At 45.6% G+C, this 22,992-nt stretch overlaps 1 protein-coding gene across 2 annotated transcripts in view; it reads left to right on the forward strand.

The window, feature by feature from the left end:
* The window catches only part of REPS2 (RALBP1 associated Eps domain containing 2), a 272,569-nt gene that overhangs the window by 147,112 nt on the left and 102,465 nt on the right, over positions 1-22,992 (forward strand). The window contains exons 10-11 of one of the 2 annotated variants that reach the window (XM_063456831.1): positions 3,820-3,897; positions 10,252-10,321. In XM_063456831.1, coding sequence (XP_063312901.1) covers positions 3,820-3,897; positions 10,252-10,321 — 148 coding nt within the window. The remainder of the gene's footprint in view (positions 1-3,819; positions 3,898-10,251; positions 10,322-22,992) is intronic. The other variant, XM_063456839.1, reaches the window with a different exon arrangement.

Consider the following 22,992-nt stretch of genomic DNA (forward strand, 5'->3'; position numbering starts at 1 on the left):
CAACAACATGATATATTATACCATGTCATGATTTAAGTCAAAATGGAGAAGCCTTGTGTGAAAAACAAAGTACACCTTATGATTCAATAGCTTGTAGAACCACCTTTAGCAGCAATACATTTAAGTAAACATTTTCTGTATGACTTTTATCAGTCTCTAACAGACATGTGCAATTCGTTTCGGTCCGAATATGAATTCGGACGAATTTCGGACAATTCGGACATTCGGGTACTTCCGAATGTCCGAATTGCAGAAGTGCCGAATTGCCGAGGTCCCAAAGTGTCAAAGTGCTGAAGTTCCAAAGCACAGTATTGGCTAAGTAAGTAATATACTTACCCAGTGAAAGAAGAAGAATGTTACATTGTAAACAATTTTAAATAAAAAGTATACAAACATAGCCAGGATTCAGCTGTAAGCATTTGCAACACTTATAACAATCAAGTAACATACATTCATATAAAATGTAAGTTACTTGGCCAGTCAATGTAATGACAGGAATGAATAAGAAGATAACTCCCTAATTCCCACGGTATTAGGGAGCTATCTACTAAATGGCTGAAAGACCTGAATTGGTCTTTCAGACAAATTTACTAATACTAAGCCTGTGGCTGCTCACTGTAAAAAAAAAAAAAGAAAAGAAAAAAAAAAGGTCACCCCTGAGCGGCGGGTGGGGGCCCTAATGTAAAATAATGGGGGGACTTATTGTCCTCCCCCGGGCCCCCACTCCTGAGCGGCGGGTGGGGGCCCTAAATCAGAATAAAGGGGGTGGACCTAATGTCCTCCCCCTGGCCCCCACCCCTGAGCGGTGGGTGGGGGCCCTGATGTAAAATAATGGGGGGGGCCTATTGTCCTCCCCCGGGGCCCCCACCCCTGAGCGGTGGGTGGGGGCGCTAAATCAGAATAAGGGGGGACCTAATGTCCTCCCCCTGGCCCCCACTCCTGAGCGGCGGGTGGGGGCCCTAAATTGGAATAAGGGGGGGACCTAATGTCCTCCCCCCTGGCCCCCACCCTGAGCGGCGGGGGGGCCCTAAAAAAATGACTAGGGGTCCCCAAACCCCTAGTCACCCCCTCCCCCAATAAAAATTATCCCCCTACCTACCCCCCTCACCCTAAAAATAATGAGGGGGGGACCTTTAACTAAGTACCTGTAAAAAAAAAACTTGCCATTCAATGTTTTCTTTCTTCTAAAATCTTCTCTTTTCAGCCCCAAAAAAGGCCAAATAAAAAACCATAATAACCGACGCAATTATAAAAAAAAAAAAAAAAAATCCTTCTTCACCCGGCGAGGGCTCCTCGCAGACTGAGCTCTGCAGGGCGGGGGGAGGCTTATAAAGCCTTGCCCCACCCTGCAATTAGGCTCAGAGCACTTTGATTGGTGGGTTTAAGCCATCCAATCAGAGTGCTCTGACAGGTAAGTCTCTACATTTACCTGTCACAGCACTCTGATTGGTTGGTTTGAAATCCACCAATCAGAGTGCTCTGTGTCATTTTACACAGCGTGGGAAAGTTCTTTGGAATTTTCCCACGCTGTGTAATTTGACTCATAACTCTCTGATTGGTGGATTAAGTAATCAATCAGAGTGCTATGAGTCAAATTACACACAATTCCAAAGAACTTTCCCACGCTGTGTAAAATGACACAGAGCACTCTGATTGGTGGATTTCAAACCAACCAATTAGAGTGCTGTGACAGACAAATGTAGAGACTTACCCGTCAGTCTCTTCATTTACCTGTCAGAGCACTCTGATTGGATGGCTTAAACCCACCAATCAGAGTGCTCTGAGCCTAATTGCAGGGCGGGGGAAGGCTCAGTCTGCGCGGAGCCCTCCATGGGTGAAGAAGGATTATTATTTTTTGCGTTCGTTTTTTTTTTTTTTTTATAATTGCGTCGGTTTTTATGGCTTTTTATTTGGCCTTTTTTGGGGCTGAAATAAGAAGATTTTAGAAGAAAGAAAACATTGAATGGTAAGTTATTTTTTTTTATTTTTTTAAATTTTTTTACAGGTACTTAGTTAAAGGTCCCCCACCATTAGTTTTTAGGGTGAGGGGGGTAGGTAGGGGGATATTTTTTATTGGGGGTAGGGGGTGACTAGGGGTTTGGGGACCCTTAGTTACCTGGGGGGGAAATTTTTTTTAGGGCCCCACCCGCCGCTGAGGGGTGGGGGCCAGGGGGAAGGACACTAGGCCCTCCCTTATTCCAATTAAGGGCCCCCACCCGCCGCTCAGGGGTGGGGCCAGGGGGGAGGACCTTAGGTCCCCCCCCTTTATTATAATTTAGGGCCCCCACCCGCCGCTGAGGGGTGGGGGCCAGGGGGAGGACCTTAGGTTCCCCCCTTTATTATAATTTAGGGCCCCCACCCACCGCTGAGGGGTGGGGGCCAGGGGGCAGGACACTAGGTCCCCCCTTATTCTTGTTTAGGGCCCCCACCCACCGCTCAGGGGTGGGGGCCAGGGGGGAGGACATAAGGTCCCCCCCCTTATTCTAGTTTAGGGCCCCCACCCACCGCTCAGGGGGGAGGACATTAGGTCCCCCCCCTTATTAGTATTTAGGGCCCCCACCCGCCGCCCGAGGTGCCGAAATTCCGAAGTGTCGAAGTGCCGAAGTTGCCAAAATTCCGAATTGTCGAAGTTCCGAAGTGCTGAAGTGCCAAATTTCCGAAGTGCTGAAGTGCTGAAGTGCCGAAGTTGCCGAAGTTCCGAAGTCTTGAAGTGCCGAAGTCCCGAATAGCGAAAATCCCGAATTTCGGAATGCCGAACCGAACCGAACCAAAAATTTTCCCCATGCACATGCCTAGTCTCTAACATCATTGAGGAGAAATTTTGGCCCACTCTTCTTTACAACGTTGCTTTAGTTCATAGACGTTTGCTGGCATTTGTTTATGCATGGCTCATACATGATTAAGACCATTGGGCCAAAACTCATATTTATTTTGTGTTAACTGCCTAAATAAATTGCACTTTCCATGCTACCTGTTGAACCCATGGGTTTTGCTTTATATTCACCTACTGAGAGGTTGCAGGCCTCTACTACGGAGTACCGGGATGTGCGTTGGCTCTTATACCTTCTTCCCAAGAGTCCACACCATTTCAGCTTCTGTATGATCTTTAAATGGATATGGTTTATGATTATTTTTTTTAACAACTAATTTATTTTTTTACTTTTTCTTTTTAAGCATCAGTATTTCTTAAACCATTTTTTATGTTATTTTGGGTGCACATAAACGTTTCAGAACCAGCCGTACCTAACTTATGCCTTGTTTCCACTGAGCGGATCGGTTCGGGTCGGTACAGTTTGGAAGGTTTAGAATGGACCAGCCCATTCTGGTGAGCGTTTCCACTGCAAGTCAGACCTTTCAGGGGCCATGCGGGGTTTAGAAAAAATGCTCTTCCTGTCCACCAATCAATGGATTGTATAGTAGCTCCACCCTAACCGAACTGTTCCATTTTCTATGGCCCTACATCGGAAGCAGGACCCTGAATGGATTGGTACGGTTCGCTTGTATGGACCACTTTCATAATGGAAACACCCAAAATAGCGAACCATACTGAACCGAACCAAACCGATCCGCTCAGTGGAAACGAGGCATTAGTGAGAATGCCTGGTTCTATGTTTCACATCATCATTTAGCAGTTATCATTTTCCCTGTTTCCATTCTGTATATACGCATTTTCTGTGACCTTGTGACCTTTCATGCAGTAACTTATCTTTTGAAAAGGGAATGAAAACCTTGTGGCCTTGCTTGCAATGATGAAACATTGGGTGTTAAAATCTGTTTTTTTTCTCTCTCTGTTTTTATTTCTTTCTTCTTTGCAATCAGCTTGAAACCGTCTGTGAGGATCCTGCCAACTCCGAGCCTCTCATTCTCTTTGATGTGGAAACCAGTAATACTGAGCCAGTCAGTAATAATTGATGTTTCTCTGTTCTCCCTTTGCCAAAGTATACATCAATGCATGCTGCGTGAGATCTTAACACTTCCAATAATGATTATGTGTGTACCTTTTTAGAGTGGTACATGAAAATATTTTAGCAACAGACAGGATTTCAGTGTCAACACCATTTGCACAATAAATGTAACTAAGTCTGAACTATTCCCTTCTATGAATTGTACTGTAGTTATTATATTTGTATGTGTGTTATCACATTTCCAGTGCCAAAAATAGTTTTATAAGATTTTAAAGAGTCCAATAAATCAAATGCAATTGGGTTAAACAGTGATTGATGGAATCAGCACCCCCTTGGTTACACAGATCAATAAAACAATACTTTTTTCTTTTCCAGAAAAAAATATTTAGGGGCTTCCCTCAAACTATATACCTGATTTAAATGTTTAATTACGAAGTGTAGTATAAATGGTTTCTAGGGCTCCGTAAGGATTCTATGTGTCCTTTGAACTATGGCTCCACTTCCACTCTAACCCTATCCATTAAAATTCTTGTAAAGTAGGAGAACAGCTATTTAATTTGCAGGCCATCCTAAGCAGCCCACCACTTTGGTTAGCCCATTCACCCCGATAGTTGTCCATTCGTTTACTAAATTTATCCTACCAGCTTAAAACAATTCCTTTCACCATGAGGATATATGTTTTCTGCAATCTGCACATTCACCTGGGAATATGCCATTACCCAGGACGATGCCCAATACCCAAAAATATATAGTTATCCTGAAAATTATATGATCCCACTGGGTCTTAGTGAATCAGCACACTTACACTTGCCAATTTACAGTAAAAACTTTAGAATTCACGTTCAAGAAATTGACTAGAAAAAGCTATACATAAATGGATGAAAGAAGATCCCCAACAATGTTTAGGTATACGGTCTTCCAATTATGCTAAATTGATATTAAGGAGCTTAACTTGTGCCAAAATACATTTGCTTCACAATTATACCCTGCAGCATGTACTGTTGACACAAGGCAGGATGGATCTCTGTAGTCATATTAATTATGACATATTCTGACCCTACCTTTTGCATGCTTTAGCAGGAATTAAAATCCTTTAGATCAGATCTGGGTACTTTTTATCACCTTTCTTCATAGAATCTACTAATTGTAGTGTCCTCCAAGGAGGTAATCAGGCTGTGTTACCACCATGTCTGACTACAGATGTCAAAAACCACATCCACTTATATTCTATCAATATCACATGAATCAAAAAGGAGTTTAGTCAATGGTTCACAAATTACCAAACTTTAAATAAAATGATTGTTCCGATCCACATTTAATTGTGGTAACAAATAGGGCAAGTGCTTGGATGTTGAGTCAATGGATGTTAAAGGGGGAATAATACCGCAGAATGAGGGCTTAAAAGTAATACTTACATAAGTAAACTAGGGTATTTCAGTTTTATGTTACATTGCTTTGTATTGCAAGTACCTTTTTTTTTTTTTGCCTTCATCTCAGGGCCATATATTTGTACAGAGGAATAGTATGTAGAGAAGAGAACCCCTAGACTCATATAGTTATTTAAGCTCATGGTAAGGGATAAGTTGGTGTAAGGAAATAATTACCGTACCTGCTGGCTAAAATGCATACTATTATAGAGCATGGCAAAGTATAGAAGATATAGGTAAGACGTAGGGGCAGATGACTGATCCTCATTCTTCACACTTGTTTTATTAAATCCTTCTGACCCAGATGACAAGTAGTAGAATATGTGCTGTATTTTGCGTTAATTCCACATTTGGCATATTTTTTTGGAGACATTTTCCCAATGACTAAATATTATATTTAGATCTTCCCCTACTCACTTTGTATTTTTCTTGATAAATATACTCCTGATCTATAAGTCAGGAGGCTTTGTAAACCAGGATATTTGGTTTTACACATAACTCCTACCTAAAACATATTATAATATGTTTTTCTATTTTAATTTTAACTAGCATAAAAAAATAATAAAAAAAATTGGTTCCTCTTAGCAAATATATGTGGCATTCATTCATATAGCATTAGCAGTGCCCCTTCCATGGCTGGTTTACTTGAACTGATACCGGCATCTCCTTATTCTTTAAATATATAATTTATCATACTGATAAATTATGCATTCCATTGTTTTAAGATATATTAGATGCCTACTCACCTCCTATTCAGCAGTGACAGTGCAGCCTTCTGTTGTGAGTATTGGACCAATGCAACAACAACCACCACAAGGTTCTTCCTTTCTTTCTACAATCCGATTAGCCTTGCTTGAGGACACAGCCCAGGCTATCTTCTCTAATGAGCCCACCATGGTTGTTTCACTGCCAGCACCTGAGGTGTCTTAATGGAGTCAGTCCGTTCCTATTTTCTCCCAGTAAGAGTGAGAAATGTCTGCTAGGTAAATAGCTGTGAGCTGGAGAGAAAAAGAACCATCTAGGGTTATTTCTTCTGCTCTCCCTGGCAGCCAGCTCTTCATCACAGAGGTGTATGCTGATTATAAGCTGAAGATTGAGTAACAGGTGGTGAGGCACCATAATTTAATATAGATTATTTTTTTTTTTATGGAAATTCTGCTAGAGAAATGTGTAGATAATGTTTTCTCTGCTTTTCAGTAAACTAAACCTTTGTGTTCCTTGACACCTACAGGGTTGTTTACAAAAGTGAGAATTCAAAGTGAATTGCACATTTAAGTTCAGAGTAGCTGAACTGAAAGCATAGCTGACTTAGGGAATTTTGTAGTTTGATTATGTTGATCTCACATTTGCAATTCATTTTGAATTCTCACTTTAGTGAGTAACCCTGCCCAAGTCTTTCCAAATAGCTTTTTAATGTGTATTCAGCATCTCCATGCAGAACTCAAAGATGCTAAGCATCAGTCCTGCAAACTTTGCTGGATCAAACCCAGAAAGTTCCTGTAGTGGCTTTCCAAATGACAGCCACTAGAGTTAACATTAGGTAGTAGAATACGCATGCCTTTTCTCAGAAAAGGCAGTGTTTACACAGCTCAGCCTGCTGAATCACTACATAAAGCTGTTTTGGTTCTGGTGCTTACAGTGCCCCTATAAGAAGTTTAATGTGTCACTATACATTTGCTGGTGACTTGTTTTTGGTGATTTATATTGCTAATCATGGCACCAGTTAGACACCAGAGGACAAATGTGTGTGTGCCTGTGTGTGTGTGTGCGTGTGTGCACGTGTCGCCTGTGGGGGCAGCATGTGTTTGAGAGCTTATTTTAGGGTTGTGTGTGGGGGATGCTGCTTGTGTGGTTATGTGCATAGAGTGAGCCAGCTCGTGGGGTTGCATGTGTGGATGGGGGTTGCTAACAGTGTAGTATGTGTGTAGAGAAGGCTGTTTGTGGTGCAGTGAGTGAATAAGGGCTGTAGTGTGTATGTGTAGGTATGGGTGAATGATTGGTTGTTTGCTGTCCAATCAAATGGTTCTAAGAAAAGCATTTCATGAAACACTGCTCAGCACAATCACAGAACTTCATGTTGGGCAGAAAAGCAATATAATCTGTTTTAGTTGTAACCATGAGTTCTTAGTTGATTTTGAAAAAAATGTTATTTATTTATTTATTTATTGTAAACTATTTTAATGCCTTAGTCATTTGCAGTTAGTAGCCTAGAGGTTTCTTGAAGAAAAAGAAAAAGAAAAAAACGAAACAGAAAAAAAACCATAAAGAAGCAGTAACTCTAAGTCACATTTCTATTTTTATCTGTGATAGGTTAGTGTGAAGTTAGTACCATACAGTAAAGTATGGGACACCTACAGGGTTGTTTACAAAAGTGAGAATTCAAAGTGAATTGCAAATGTAAGTTCAGAGTAGCTGAGCTGAAAGCATAGCTGACTTAGGGAATTTTGTAGTTCGACTATTTTGATCTTACATTTGAAATTCACTTTGAATTCTCACTTTAGTGAGTAACCCTGTCCAAGTCTTTCCAAATAGCTTTTTAATTGCGTTGTGCAATGGGTTGGCTTCTGCACTAGGGGGCAGAATTGTTGCATACAATTTGCAAATTTGCTGACATAAAGGACCAAGTCTCCCACTAATGGTTGTTGACAGTCATCTAGGTAGATTTAATTTATAACAAAAAGTATATGCTTTTTACTGTCTTTTATAAACGTGCATTTTATGAGTATACCTTTAAACATGAATGATTTTTGTTTGTTTCAGTTTTAGAACTTTGCACTGTATAAAATAAATAAAAGGGTTTTAGTTAATGATATATCTGCACTTAAAAGACACTGCTTTTACCAAACTGTCCATTTATTGTTTTTTTTTATTTATTTTTTTTTTTTTTTGTCAATCTCTTTTTTTTTTATTGAGGCATAAAATTATATAGGGTACAGAATAGAAAAAGGGAGACGATAAAGTGTTGTACATTACGGGTATAATACAGTGCAATTTACATCATCCCTGAATATCACATAGCCTCATTTTATAATATGGTTTGTATAATCATGAAAATAACAGGCTGTTAAACATTGTTTTTAGATCATAACATGCTAGTGTAAGTAGGCATATTAAAAGTGAAACGTAAGTATGATTTAACATGCTATTCTAACCACAGGCTGAGTTAAGACATGTCGTGTTTGCCGTGGTGTGGTTTGGCTAGGCCAGGCTAATACAGATCGCTTATATAATATACCACAACATGCCAGTGTAATTAGGCGTAAGTAGGCGTATCGAAAGTTAGACTTAATTTTGACAAAACAAGCTAGAGTAATAACAGGCTGAGTTAAGACATACTGTGATTGCTGTAGTATGGTTCAGTTAGGCCAGGCTAAGACAGATCACTCATATAAGACAGCACAACACGTCAGCGGTATTAGGCGTATCAAAAGTTAGGCATAATTCTGTCAAAACATACTAAATTAACAACAGGCTGATTACAAAACAGGCTATAGGAACATGCTGTAAGAGCCGCCAGTCCATCATGGCAATGCAGGGCAAGAGCGGAGTAACGAAGTTGCTGTAGTCGTTGGAGACAACATGGACAGTTCAGGTGTCGGTTATGCATTGTGCAGTCCGTTACCGGGTTTTCTGTGTGCAGATCCCGTTGGGCTATCGATCACCTTCAGCCAATACCTCTGCGGGGAGACGTTGACGTTCGCACTTGAACTATCCCCATTGTTGGGGCGAGGGGCAAGTGGTGTGGAGCCGCCCTCCTGCCCCGGGTCGTTGGTAAGGCCAGCACCCTTGATCCACAGACTCGGTGACTCGATGAGGCCGGGTCTACCCCTTCATGGGCATCCTGGAAAGCCTGGTTGTTCTGTCGCCGCCTGCGGCGATCAAGCTTCCGGCGGTGTGGTCGGTGCTGCGGAATTGGTCTCCGTGTGGCCTTCGGCCCAGGTAGGCTGCCAATGTGAGTGGTGAGCGCGGTTCTGCGTGAATCGCCTGAGCGCGGCCCCTTCCCGTTCTGCTCCCTCTGTTGTACTGCCCCCGTTCCGGGGTACGGGGTGTTTGTTTGCTACGTTGCACCAATTTGTCCCAGAAACGCTGAAATATGGCGTCTAATTGCGTGGAGTAGTGCTCCGGTAGAGTGAGCTGCTTGTCTGGGTCTTGTGGTGTCTTGAGCTCTGCCCCCAAGTGCCTGTCCACCATCTTGTCCGTCGTTTTGCGTCGATTGTCTCCGTCACCGCTTGGTCGGGAGAGTGGCAGTGCTCGGTGCTTCAGGCTGGCAGGGACCGGGATGACCCCCACCGGTCCATAGGGGGGGAACGGAGGTACAAGCTTGGTCTTTCCGCGGTTGATAGGCACCGGGGAGCGGCCGTCTCCCCGCGCCTGCCGCGTGTGTAGGCCGCAGATGCCGATGCGGAGAGTTCATGCATTTGGGCGACATGTTTGGTGTCCCCCGGTAGGTCCCAGCTTTGTCTGTCTCGTTAGGGACTGAGATTTTCTCGGAACCGCCGTATCGAGCAGATTACCGTCTCAGTTAGTCGCTTGATGCGGGAGCCCCAGGGAGACACGTCTGCACAGCTCAGCGGTCAGGCCCCGCCCCCCTTATTGTTTTTATTTTAATTTGTAGCTATTTGTAGACATAAACTATAAAACAGGGAGTAAAAATGTAAAGTATAAAAATGCAATAAGATATGTAGATTATGTTTACTACTTCCTTTATATTCAGTGGTGTTCACGTTAATTTTGTTATTTTTATTTTCTCGATCAGTAAGGGGTTTATTCACAATAATGCATTAGCATTTAGAACCCATACAATCTTAAATTCTATTCATCTAAAAATAAATAAATAGATAGATGGACAGATTGATAAATATTGTATGTGCATGTGGCTGTTGGAACACTTTATTTATTAATTTATTTTCTATGCACAGAAGACCTCCACAGAAGCAACACCAGACCACAATGCACTGAAATCAGATTCGAAACAAGATGACAACCAAGGTATGACAAATTATCAGGTTTAAGTGATCTCTGCTCTGATTTTATACATTATAGCAAATAGCAACCTTATTGTTGTGGGTGACTGCGTCTCTTTTGTGCCAACACTGACTTAGACTGCTGTTACTTGGCAACCTATACTTTCTTTCTTGTATCTTGTATCTAAGAAAAAGAGATTTAGAATGTCTCTCTGGGTCTCCTGTCCTAAGTGATCCTGGTACAATTCAATGATAATAATATAATCTCCCATGGGAATATAGATATCTCAGATATCCTGCACCATATTCAATTGCTATATATACAATTGATTTTCTCACCCCTCCTAGGTGGTATATTTATTCATCATGCTTGCTTGGGTCCTCACCTAGAGGCCTTGGAGTCTAGGGGTGTGGACAACAATATTGGGTGTCCCACCTGGAATCTGCTGAAGCCACTCCCCCAACTTGGGTTTGCAGCCCTGAGTGTTCCTATTACAACTGGGACTACTACTGCCTTCACTTTCCACATCCATTCCAATTCTTCTTTCAGTCCTTGGTATTTGTCCACCTTCTCATGTTCCTTCTTCCAGATGTCCTAGTCACTGGTTATTGCCCATATATATATATATATATATATATATATATATATATATATATACCCAGTGACTATACATATATATGCTAAATTACTGTATTTTTCAGTGTATAAGGCGCCCCCATGTATAAGACGACCCCTATTTTTTAAGCCAAAAATTAAGAAATCAATCTTTTATACATCAAACAGAACAACTTTGATATTTTAGAGGTGACTTCTGAGGAGATCAACACACTTCTGATTCTGATTCTTGTGCTACGGTACTCTGTGAAGTTAATGGCTCTATGGTGCATGCTGGGAGGCTACAGCTCCCACAATACAGCAGGTGGTGTGAGGGCATGCTGGGACATCACAGTAGTATTCTCTCTGCTCCTGAATCCCATTTCTTCCCCAATAAATATAAATCAGAGAGCAACACCTACCTGAGGGGCAGCAAACCTTAATATGGCTGCACTTTTTATGGTGTAGCATGTCTCTGGAGCACCGTTGGTGGTAAGTGCTGGTGTCTGCTGCAGCTCCCACGCATATAGATACGTTTTTCCTCCTTGCCACAGTCTTCAGATGTGGATCGGCGGGAAGGAGGCCAGGTATGTGTGTGGGCCGTGGCACACTGAAATGCGGCAGGCACCATCTTAACTTTAACCCCTTTTTTAGACTAAAAAAATTAGAAAAAATAAGTCTTATACATGGAAAAATATGGTGATGTTTTTTATGTGTCACCTGGGAGTTTTATTAACATTTTAGCCAAAATAGCAGAACAAGAACATAAAAATAGCATTGCTATTCTGGTTTATATTATGCAAATAGTCAACTCACTGAAGGTTTACTAATTAAAGGAGCACTAACATGTATTCCTGACCCTATATGGTTAAAACCACCTGTTACGGTTGCCTCCAGGCTGGCTGGAAGTTGGACCGTAGAAAGGATGCTCCTAGCGCTTTCCAAAGGACCATCAGCACCGTAGCCACCATAAGCACTGCGAACTCCACGAACCACCGCTGCTGGGCTGGTATCTCGCCGTCTGCTCTGCGCCCTGGACCTACGACCAGGCTCCAGGTTCCAATAGGTGAACCTCTTCCTTCTGTAGAGCGAAGCAGGATCAGGAACAAGAGCTCTTACAAGAGCTCAACAGCTAAGGGAGTATGAAGAGCATAGCAATCCCTGTAGTGATTATAGCTGTCCCCTACAAACATGAGTCGAGGCTACAAGTTAGAGGGTTAGAAGAGGTCTGAGGTGCTGGAACACCCAGCCTGGTTTTTATTACCATTTTGAAAATACAGGACCACCCACAGGGCGGGACAAAACAACCAATCATACACGTACATCATTAAAACCACTCCCAGTAATTACACACAAAATCCTCCCCTATGTCTGTGATATAATTATGCTACACAAGGGATTAACATAATTATCACAGACAGTAAAAATACAGTTTTTACACAACATTCATAACTCCCAAAATATACATCACATTCGCATAAAAATACATATTCACAATCAATCCATTCAGGGGAACAACATACTCAAAAATCATACGAATTGGACCAGGGGTTCAGAAGTTAGTACAAATGTGCATTTGACCTTCTGGAAGCATGGTTTTACAGGGCCCTCTATCCTGGAGACAATGGGGGGAAGTAATTCAATTATCCAGGACTAGAGGCAGACTCCATTAACCACATGGTTGCAAAACAACATAAAACACTTTAAAATACATAAAGTCACATTTTATACATTAAACACAGACATTTAACATATCCCCAGATAGCTCAGGTCTGCGTGCACATTATTAGGTGAATGGCACGCAGACCACACAAATACAGTTTAATTGCCATGGAGCCAAAGTCTTTCCCATAGTCTTTCATTATATGAATAGGCTCCATGGCATAGCCATCTGGGGTATCACCGCTCACACAGGGCCATAGTCATAAGGAAGGAGGCTGGCAAATAGGCTTCTCCACAATCCAGGGAAGCAGGGCAATTTTTCATTTAAAGGGCCAGTTACAAATAGCGATTTGTAACACATCTCCCCTTTTGGAGGGAGACTAACCAGGCACCTGACCTTCTGTCGGTCAGTGCCTAAGTTAGTCTCGCAGCCCACCCACAAATAAACATTGGCAGAGAAGCCCCCCCACAATAAATAGTACTGGCCTGTAGGTCCCAGGTTGTAGGGTAAACATGCAGCACTCGCTGCCTTCCTGGTGCAGCTGGGCAAATAGCTGGTAGTACTTGGGGGGCAGAGGCCAGCGGCACTCTGCCCTGGTGCCAGCGCTTCTGCTGGGGGAATTGGGGCATAGTCCTGCCCGGGGGCAAAGGGAACTGTTAACCCTGGGCCCAGGTTAGAAGTTAGCTGAGGAGGGGGGAATTGGCTTACCTCCTCCTCCTGATACTCCTGCGGCCGTTGAGAAGGGAGGTCGATGCTCTCCGCTTCTTGTGGAACATGCTGCGGCTGGGGAGAGAGACCGGTTGTCTCCTCTCCCTGGAAGGCATACTCCGGCTGGGGAGGGTGGTCGATGCTCTCCCCTCCCTGTAGCTGGGTCTGCCGCTGGGGATCTGGGCCGCCTGCCCAGCATCCCTGTAGGGCCGGTAGAGAGACTGCGGTCCCATCTCCACCTGCCTGCTGGGGGTCCTCCCAGGACCATTCTATGAGGCCTGCTGCCTCGGGTATCTCTGGTTGGGGTTGGGGAAGGAGACCGGTTGTCTCTTCCCTCTGCACGGTGCACTGCCGCTGGGGAGGGAGGTCGCTGCTCTCCTCTCCCTGTAACTCAGGCTGCCGCTGGGGATCTGGGCCGCCTGCCCAGCATCCCTGTAGGGCCGGTAGAGAGACTGCAGTCCCATCTCCACCTGCCTGCTGGGGGTCCTCCCAGGACCAGTCTTTGAGGCCTGCTGCCTCGGGTACCTCTGGTTGTGGTTGGGGAAGGAGACCGGTTGTCTCTTCCCTCTGTACAGTGCACTGCTGCTGGGGAGGGAGGTCGCTGCTCTCCTCTCCCTTTAACTCACGCTGCCGCTGGGGAGGGAGGTCGTTGCTCTCCTCTCCCTGTAACTCACCCTGGGGTTGGGGATCTGGGCCGCCTGCCCAGCATCCCTGTAGGGCCGGTAGAGAGACTGCGGTCCCATCTCCACCTGCCATCGGAGGTTCCTCCCAGTATACCCCTACGATGTCCTGCCAGCTGAAGGGCTCTCGACCTGGTTCTGCTGCTGTGCTCTCCTGGGGTACCTCTGGATGCTGTGGAGGAAGGGGACCGGGTGTCTCTTCCCGGGACCCATCGATGAGGTGCTGGTACTTCCACTCAAGGTCACATTCGTTGGTGACTAGGTACCGCAGATCTGCCTCTAGGTTAATAGTTCTAGGGAGGCCCAGCTTGTCTTCCCGGTCATCAAACAGGTCCCAGAAGCGTGAATCTGTAGCCCTACCAAAGTCATCATCGTCCATATTCTCCCAGAATAGATCAGGGCCATCGTAATCCCCACATTCTGGGAATTCATACTCAGCCATCTCTGGAGCGAGCTGAGTTGCGTACCACTGTAGCACCTGGTATGCGGTGTCGAGCCACAGTTCGTTATATACTAGATTCTCTAGTTTAGCTACCCACACTGGAAGGGGTTGTTTGCCCAGGAAGGGCATCCGCTCTGCCATTCGAGCCTGGATTTGCTGCTCTCGGCTGATACTATAATCTCCTCGCCAACGTTGAACTTCCTGTAGGGCTTCTTCCCACAGCTGAAGTCTGGCTTCATGTCTGTACCCATACATCTCTTCGTCTGAGACTGCCCCATCTCTCCAGGATAGGAAATCATGCAATCTTTCGAGGAACCGCTCCTCCGTTTTGACTGCTGTGCACGGACTGGCTGGCTCCATGCTGCTCTAGGTAGGGACGCTGCGCAGAGGCTAGCGTTGCCCTCAACAACTCTCATACGATACCACTGCTGTTGGGGTGCTGCTCCTTTTTTATTGTATTTATTTACCTTGCGCTAGGACGCCATCCCACTGCTGCCACCAAATGTTACGGTTGCCTCCAGGCTGGCTGGAAGTTGGACCGTAGAAAGGATGCTCCTAGCGCTTTCCAAAGGACCATCAGCACCGTAGCCACCATAAGCACTGCGAACTCCACGAACCACCGCTGCTGGGCTGGTATCTCGCCGTCTGCTCTGCGCCCTGGACCTACGACCAGGCTCCAGGTTCCAATAGGTGAACCTCTTCCTTCTGTAGAGCGAAGCAGGATCAGGAACAAGAGCTCTTACAAGAGCTCAACAGCTAAGGGAGTATGAAGAGCATAGCAATCCCTGTAGTGATTATAGCTGTCCCCTACAAACATGAGTCGAGGCTACAAGTTAGAGGGTTAGAAGAGGTCTGAGGTGCTGGAACACCCAGCCTGGTTTTTATTACCATTTTGAAAATACAGGACCACCCACAGGGCGGGACAAAACAACCAATCATACACGTACATCATTAAAACCACTCCCAGTAATTACACACAAAATCCTCCCCTATGTCTGTGATATAATTATGCTACACAAGGGATTAACATAATTATCACAGACAGTAAAAATACAGTTTTTACACAACATTCATAACTCCCAAAATATACATCACATTCGCATAAAAATACATATTCACAATCAATCCATTCAGGGGAACAACATACTCAAAAATCATACGAATTGGACCAGGGGTTCAGAAGTTAGTACAAATGTGCATTTGACCTTCTGGAAGCATGGTTTTACAGGGCCCTCTATCCTGGAGACAATGGGGGGAAGTAATTCAATTATCCAGGACTAGAGGCAGACTCCATTAACCACATGGTTGCAAAACAACATAAAACACTTTAAAATACATAAAGTCACATTTTATACATTAAACACAGACATTTAACATATCCCCAGATAGCTCAGGTCTGCGTGCACATTATTAGGTGAATGGCACGCAGACCACACAAATACAGTTTAATTGCCATGGAGCCAAAGTCTTTCCCATAGTCTTTCATTATATGAATAGGCTCCATGGCATAGCCATCTGGGGTATCACCGCTCACACAGGGCCATAGTCATAAGGAAGGAGGCTGGCAAATAGGCTTCTCCACAATCCAGGGAAGCAGGGCAATTTTTCATTTAAAGGGCCAGTTACAAATAGCGATTTGTAACACATCTCCCCTTTTGGAGGGAGACTAACCAGGCACCTGACCTTCTGTCGGTCAGTGCCTAAGTTAGTCTCGCAGCCCACCCACAAATAAACATTGGCAGAGAAGCCCCCCCACAATAAATAGTACTGGCCTGTAGGTCCCAGGTTGTAGGGTAAACATGCAGCACTCGCTGCCTTCCTGGTGCAGCTGGGCAAATAGCTGGTAGTACTTGGGGGGCAGAGGCCAGCGGCACTCTGCCCTGGTGCCAGCGCTTCTGCTGGGGGAATTGGGGCATAGTCCTGCCCGGGGGCAAAGGGAACTGTTAACCCTGGGCCCAGGTTAGAAGTTAGCTGAGGAGGGGGGAATTGGCTTACCTCCTCCTCCTGATACTCCTGCGGCCGTTGAGAAGGGAGGTCGATGCTCTCCGCTTCTTGTGGAACATGCTGCGGCTGGGGAGAGAGACCGGTTGTCTCCTCTCCCTGGAAGGCATACTCCGGCTGGGGAGGGTGGTCGATGCTCTCCCCTCCCTGTAGCTGGGTCTGCCGCTGGGGATCTGGGCCGCCTGCCCAGCATCCCTGTAGGGCCGGTAGAGAGACTGCGGTCCCATCTCCACCTGCCTGCTGGGGGTCCTCCCAGGACCATTCTATGAGGCCTGCTGCCTCGGGTATCTCTGGTTGGGGTTGGGGAAGGAGACCGGTTGTCTCTTCCCTCTGCACGGTGCACTGCCGCTGGGGAGGGAGGTCGCTGCTCTCCTCTCCCTGTAACTCAGGCTGCCGCTGGGGATCTGGGCCGCCTGCCCAGCATCCCTGTAGGGCCGGTAGAGAGACTGCAGTCCCATCTCCACCTGCCTGCTGGGGGTCCTCCCAGGACCAGTCTTTGAGGCCTGCTGCCTCGGGTACCTCTGGTTGTGGTTGGGGAAGGAGACCGGTTGTCTCTTCCCTCTGTACAGTGCACTGCTGCTGGGGAGGGAGGTCGCTGCTCTCCTCTCCCTTTAACTCACGCTGCCGCTGGGGAGGGAGGTCGTTGCTCTCCTCTCCCTGTAACTCACCCTGGGGTTGGGGATCTGGGCCGCCTGCCCAGCATCCCTGTAGGGCCGGTAGAGAGACTGCGGTCCCATCTCCACCTGCCATCGGAGGTTCCTCCCAGTATACCCCTACGATGTCCTGCCAGCTGAAGGGCTCTCGACCTGGTTCTGCTGCTGTGCTCTCCTGGGGTACCTCTGGATGCTGTGGAGGAAGGGGACCGGGTGTCTCTTCCCGGGACCCATCGATGAGGTGCTGGTACTTCCACTCAAGGTCACATTCGTTGGTGACTAGGTACCGCAGATCTGCCTCTAGGTTAATAGTTCTAGGGAGGCCCAGCTTGTCTTCCCGGTCATCAAACAGGTCCCAGAAGCGTGAATCTGTAGCCCTACCAAAGTCATCATCGTCCATATTCTCCCAGAATAGATCAGGGCCATCGTAATCCCCACATTCTGGGAATTCATACTCAGCCATCTCTGGAGCGAGCTGAGTTGCGTACCACTGTAGCACCTGGTATGCGGTGTCGAGCCACAGTTCGTTATATACTAGATTCTCTAGTTTAGCTACCCACACTGGAAGGGGTTGTTTGCCCAGGAAGGGCATCCGCTCTGCCATTCGAGCCTGGATTTGCTGCTCTCGGCTGATACTATAATCTCCTCGCCAACGTTGAACTTCCTGTAGGGCTTCTTCCCACAGCTGAAGTCTGGCTTCATGTCTGTACCCATACATCTCTTCGTCTGAGACTGCCCCATCTCTCCAGGATAGGAAATCATGCAATCTTTCGAGGAACCGCTCCTCCGTTTTGACTGCTGTGCACGGACTGGCTGGCTCCATGCTGCTCTAGGTAGGGACGCTGCGCAGAGGCTAGCGTTGCCCTCAACAACTCTCATACGATACCACTGCTGTTGGGGTGCTGCTCCTTTTTTATTGTATTTATTTACCTTGCGCTAGGACGCCATCCCACTGCTGCCACCAAATGTTACGGTTGCCTCCAGGCTGGCTGGAAGTTGGACCGTAGAAAGGATGCTCCTAGCGCTTTCCAAAGGACCATCAGCACCGTAGCCACCATAAGCACTGCGAACTCCACGAACCACCGCTGCTGGGCTGGTATCTCGCCGTCTGCTCTGCGCCCTGGACCTACGACCAGGCTCCAGGTTCCAATAGGTGAACCTCTTCCTTCTGTAGAGCGAAGCAGGATCAGGAACAAGAGCTCTTACAAGAGCTCAACAGCTAAGGGAGTATGAAGAGCATAGCAATCCCTGTAGTGATTATAGCTGTCCCCTACAAACATGAGTCGAGGCTACAAGTTAGAGGGTTAGAAGAGGTCTGAGGTGCTGGAACACCCAGCCTGGTTTTTATTACCATTTTGAAAATACAGGACCACCCACAGGGCGGGACAAAACAACCAATCATACACGTACATCATTAAAACCACTCCCAGTAATTACACACAAAATCCTCCCCTATGTCTGTGATATAATTATGCTACACAAGGGATTAACATAATTATCACAGACAGTAAAAATACAGTTTTTACACAACATTCATAACTCCCAAAATATACATCACATTCGCATAAAAATACATATTCACAATCAATCCATTCAGGGGAACAACATACTCAAAAATCATACGAATTGGACCAGGGGTTCAGAAGTTAGTACAAATGTGCATTTGACCTTCTGGAAGCATGGTTTTACAGGGCCCTCTATCCTGGAGACAATGGGGGGAAGTAATTCAATTATCCAGGACTAGAGGCAGACTCCATTAACCACATGGTTGCAAAACAACATAAAACACTTTAAAATACATAAAGTCACATTTTATACATTAAACACAGACATTTAACATATCCCCAGATAGCTCAGGTCTGCGTGCACATTATTAGGTGAATGGCACGCAGACCACACAAATACAGTTTAATTGCCATGGAGCCAAAGTCTTTCCCATAGTCTTTCATTATATGAATAGGCTCCATGGCATAGCCATCTGGGGTATCACCGCTCACACAGGGCCATAGTCATAAGGAAGGAGGCTGGCAAATAGGCTTCTCCACAATCCAGGGAAGCAGGGCAATTTTTCATTTAAAGGGCCAGTTACAAATAGCGATTTGTAACACCACCATCTAGCCACCCTGAGCCCCTCATGCCTCCCTAAATATAGAAATCTTACTTGTATTCAAGTCTGGAGTTGCTGGCTCTGTCCCTGTTTCTGAGACTGACAAAGAGGCAGATCAGGGGTAGAACCAGCATGATTCAAACACAGCCCTGGCCAATCAACATCTCCTCGTAGAGATGAATTGAATCAATGAATCTCTATGAGAAAAGTTCAGTGTCTGCATGCAGAGGGAGGAGACACTGAATGTTTGCATGCATTTTAGGCAGCCATGACCCAGGAAGGATCTCTAACAGCTATCACTAGGCTGTAATGTAAACACTGCATTTTCTCTGAAAAGACAGTGTTTACAGCAAAAAGCCTGAAGGTAATGATTCTACTCACCAGAACAAATTCAATAAGCTGTAGTTGTTCTGGTGACTATAGTGTCCCTTTAATAAACCCTCTGGCTCTTAATACTATAATACAGTGGAACTTTGGAACTCGAACGTTCCCGTTTGAACAATTCAGAAGTCGAACTAAAATATCACATAAAAATGTCTTGGTACGCGAACAATCCTCGGTACCCGAACACATCACCCGGCATTCACCTCTATGGTAACCTCATTGGTAAACTCATTGGTACCTCATTAGTATGATGCATCACCATTCCATTCTGTTAGGAAACTGCTCTCTTCTCTAAGCAAACCGCTCCATTTTGTCAGCAAACAGCTCCATTCTGTCAGCAGAGCTTCATTCTGTCAGGAAAAGCTCCATTCTGTTAGCAAACAGCTCCATTCAGTCTTCAAATAGAGTTCCACGGGGGGCGGAGCTCAGCAGCCAAGCTGAGCGGTCACACATTGGACGAGCTCCGTGCAAAAACAGCTTAAATTCAGCCCAAATCACCTCAAATAGCCTTAATATTGCCTGCTTTTAAGCCCTAGAGACAGGGGTCTACCACAGCGGCAGTACACAATCGAGTCCTCGACCGAAATCGGCGACTACGTCCAAGGGATAGACTTGAGGCCTGCAGACGGCATGAGGGAGGCGGACGATCCCTCCAACGACTGCAGCTTACTAAATTGGAGGTCTCCCTTGCACACTCTCTCTCACTCCCCCTCCACTCCCCCCGCCGGTGAGGGATATCCCGGCAAACACCGCTCGCAGCCCAAGAATACGGCATCACACTTGGCTTACCTGCACTGCTGGACTAGCGATGCATAACATGGCGGATGCCACAGGCAAGCCAGCACCCAGATCCCCACTGCCCTCACTTTCGGAACGGCTAGACCGCCTGCTAGCCGACTTTTGGGCCAGGCTCTCTGATCACAAGGGCACTCCAGGAGAGGTCCCACCGGCAATAACCCCACAGGACACCACGCCACAGCCCGCAGCTCCAGGACAGGACCAAGGTGCAGCTTTGAAAGCTTGGTGGAGGAGGCGGGCGATCCGACTAAAGCATCAGCTAGTCAGCCTCAGACCAGCGGTGAGTTGCTTAATGCCTAAACAGCGACATACCCCGGGACTACCCCCTGAAAATCCCTCTTTCCTCCGTGAGATCACTGCCCCACCTGTTTAACGTCATCACGCCAGAGGACCCTGGGCTACCTGGCACAATCCAGCCCTGAACCACTAGCTTCCTGGGCTGTGGATCGATACGGGATCCCCCCCCGCACACCACCTTTATTCATCTGAGGTTTCCAGTCACCGCAAACTTCACAAACCTTACACGGGACAACAAGCCCAAGATCTGCTTGTAACCAGACAGGGGACTTGTGTTACCAAAACATCAGAATGTATACCGGCTGGAAGGGCACCGATTGGGGGGACCCCCACTACTTGCTTTTCCGGGCTCCAACACTACTGCTGGTTTGGATCGGTTGAACCTGAAGCTGGACACAAAGCTTGAGTTCCGTGTCACTTGCCATTGACGCTGCACTCTATGCTATATACATTGTGTGCATCCAACTTACGCTCGCAACTGAGCTATTCACTTTGCTTGTAAGTACCATATGCTATATAAATATTAGCCTTAGCTTTGTCCTATAAATGCAGATATCTTTAAGCAATATTCATTATGCCTTTCTCTCAAGCATATTCTGCAGTTTCAACATTTTAGTCTTAGAGCTAATTTTATGTTATCTTGTTTTATCTAATCTTGTTCCTTACTTTCACTAATAAGAAGAACGGAAGTAACTCTTTCACAAGCGACATTAACTTTTAAAAATGTGCAGTATTTTCTAATGCCTAACATATGTAAACCTACGATTGAAATAATGCTTAATCTAGCTGTTGTGGCATTGTGAGCCTGTGTGTCTTATCTTTGCAGAAATAAAATAAAGATTTTTTTTTTTTTTTTTTTTTAATTCTTTATTTAGGTTGTGCATGAGTTAACAAGCAGATTTGCACTGCCACGATAGCTAGTGCAATCAAAGCAGTATACATTAAACAACAACAGTGTGGTTTCATATACAATGCACATTTTCTTTTTTATGATAGCTAAGTAGTCCGTAGGCTAGAGATCAAGGTCTAGTCTAAGCTTTGCAGACATTGTGACGTGGGGCTTTGCTATCTAGACTGAGAATAGGTTAGTACACGCTTAATGGTAGAAGTACAATGTGCTTGGGTTTGAGCCATATAACATGTGGGTGCAGGCATTATTTAGTTGACAAACATCTAGTGAGGTCCCCCCTGCAATCCCAGGCTAGTCTAAGATAAGATAATAAATTCACTTCAACTTATGCCACAACAGCGTGGTGCAAGAGTGACGCCAGGGTTAGATATTGGCATATTTTTAGGCTCCAACCTCATTTTATACTAATAATAGTAAATGGAAAACATGCTAGTTATCAATTGAGAGAGAAAGATTAAATGTCGGTGAGCAATACCTGTAAACACAATAATGAGTTTTTAAGTGTGTTGCGTTTCACAGCCTAAATATACTCATCTAGCTTAGGCAATGTAGCATATCCCTGGCAGGGTTATCCGGCTAGCCTAAAAATTAGTAAAATTAGTAAAATGAAGGCAGGGTTAACTCAGTGCACGTTATATGTCATAATGAGTTTACATTAGCGAGATCAGGCTTGCTATTCATGAGTGTGCTACTATGATATGCGTATGCAGAAATTAGGGTATTTCAGGCTATATATACGTAAAAGTATAATGATCACTTAGATATGAACAGTATTAGAGTGATTCAACAGGCTGATATCCACCCTATGGCACACACATCACCATGTACTTGGCTGCTGCGATTGTATGGACTCCAAAAGAAAAATCAAAACAAACTTATATACATTGAAAATATAGAAAGATGTGTTAACTAAGGCATTAGATAGAGTCATTGGATACTGGGCATCCCGCGAGTTTGCAGATAAGTCTGAAAATCCAGTAGGTGCGGGTAGCTTAAAAGATTGAGTCAGCTCGTGTGGGTAGCGAGTCACGTAACAGTAATAAAGGATAAGAAAAATATGAATAAACTATGTCCGTGATGCCGAATTAACGTTTGAAGTGTTTTCCTCTGCTACATGTGTAGAGACATATGCAGACGGTCGACAGGGGGGGGTATGGTATGCCCGAAAGTGTGTCCAGTATCACTGAGCCCCAGTTCATGTAGTGGCTGCCGCGTATGAGTTTGCAGTGGGTCGTCGGGGGACGAACTCCGGTGCGGCGGCTGCGTTCCTCCCCAGTGGGCGCCTGGGACCGGACATGTCTGTCACTGTGGCGAGTGCAGTCGTGGGGAGGTTCAGTAGTCCTAGTGCCTCCGTGGCCTCTTGCATATTATGGACTATGTGAGAGTTGCCTCCCCGTTCAATCTGAAGGGTGCGCCCTGGTCCCCAGCGGTACCGGACTTGGTGTAGTCGCAGGAGGG

Source organism: Pelobates fuscus, chromosome 1 (assembly GCF_036172605.1).
Source record: "Pelobates fuscus isolate aPelFus1 chromosome 1, aPelFus1.pri, whole genome shotgun sequence".
Classification (NCBI taxonomy): domain Eukaryota; kingdom Metazoa; phylum Chordata; class Amphibia; order Anura; family Pelobatidae; genus Pelobates; species Pelobates fuscus.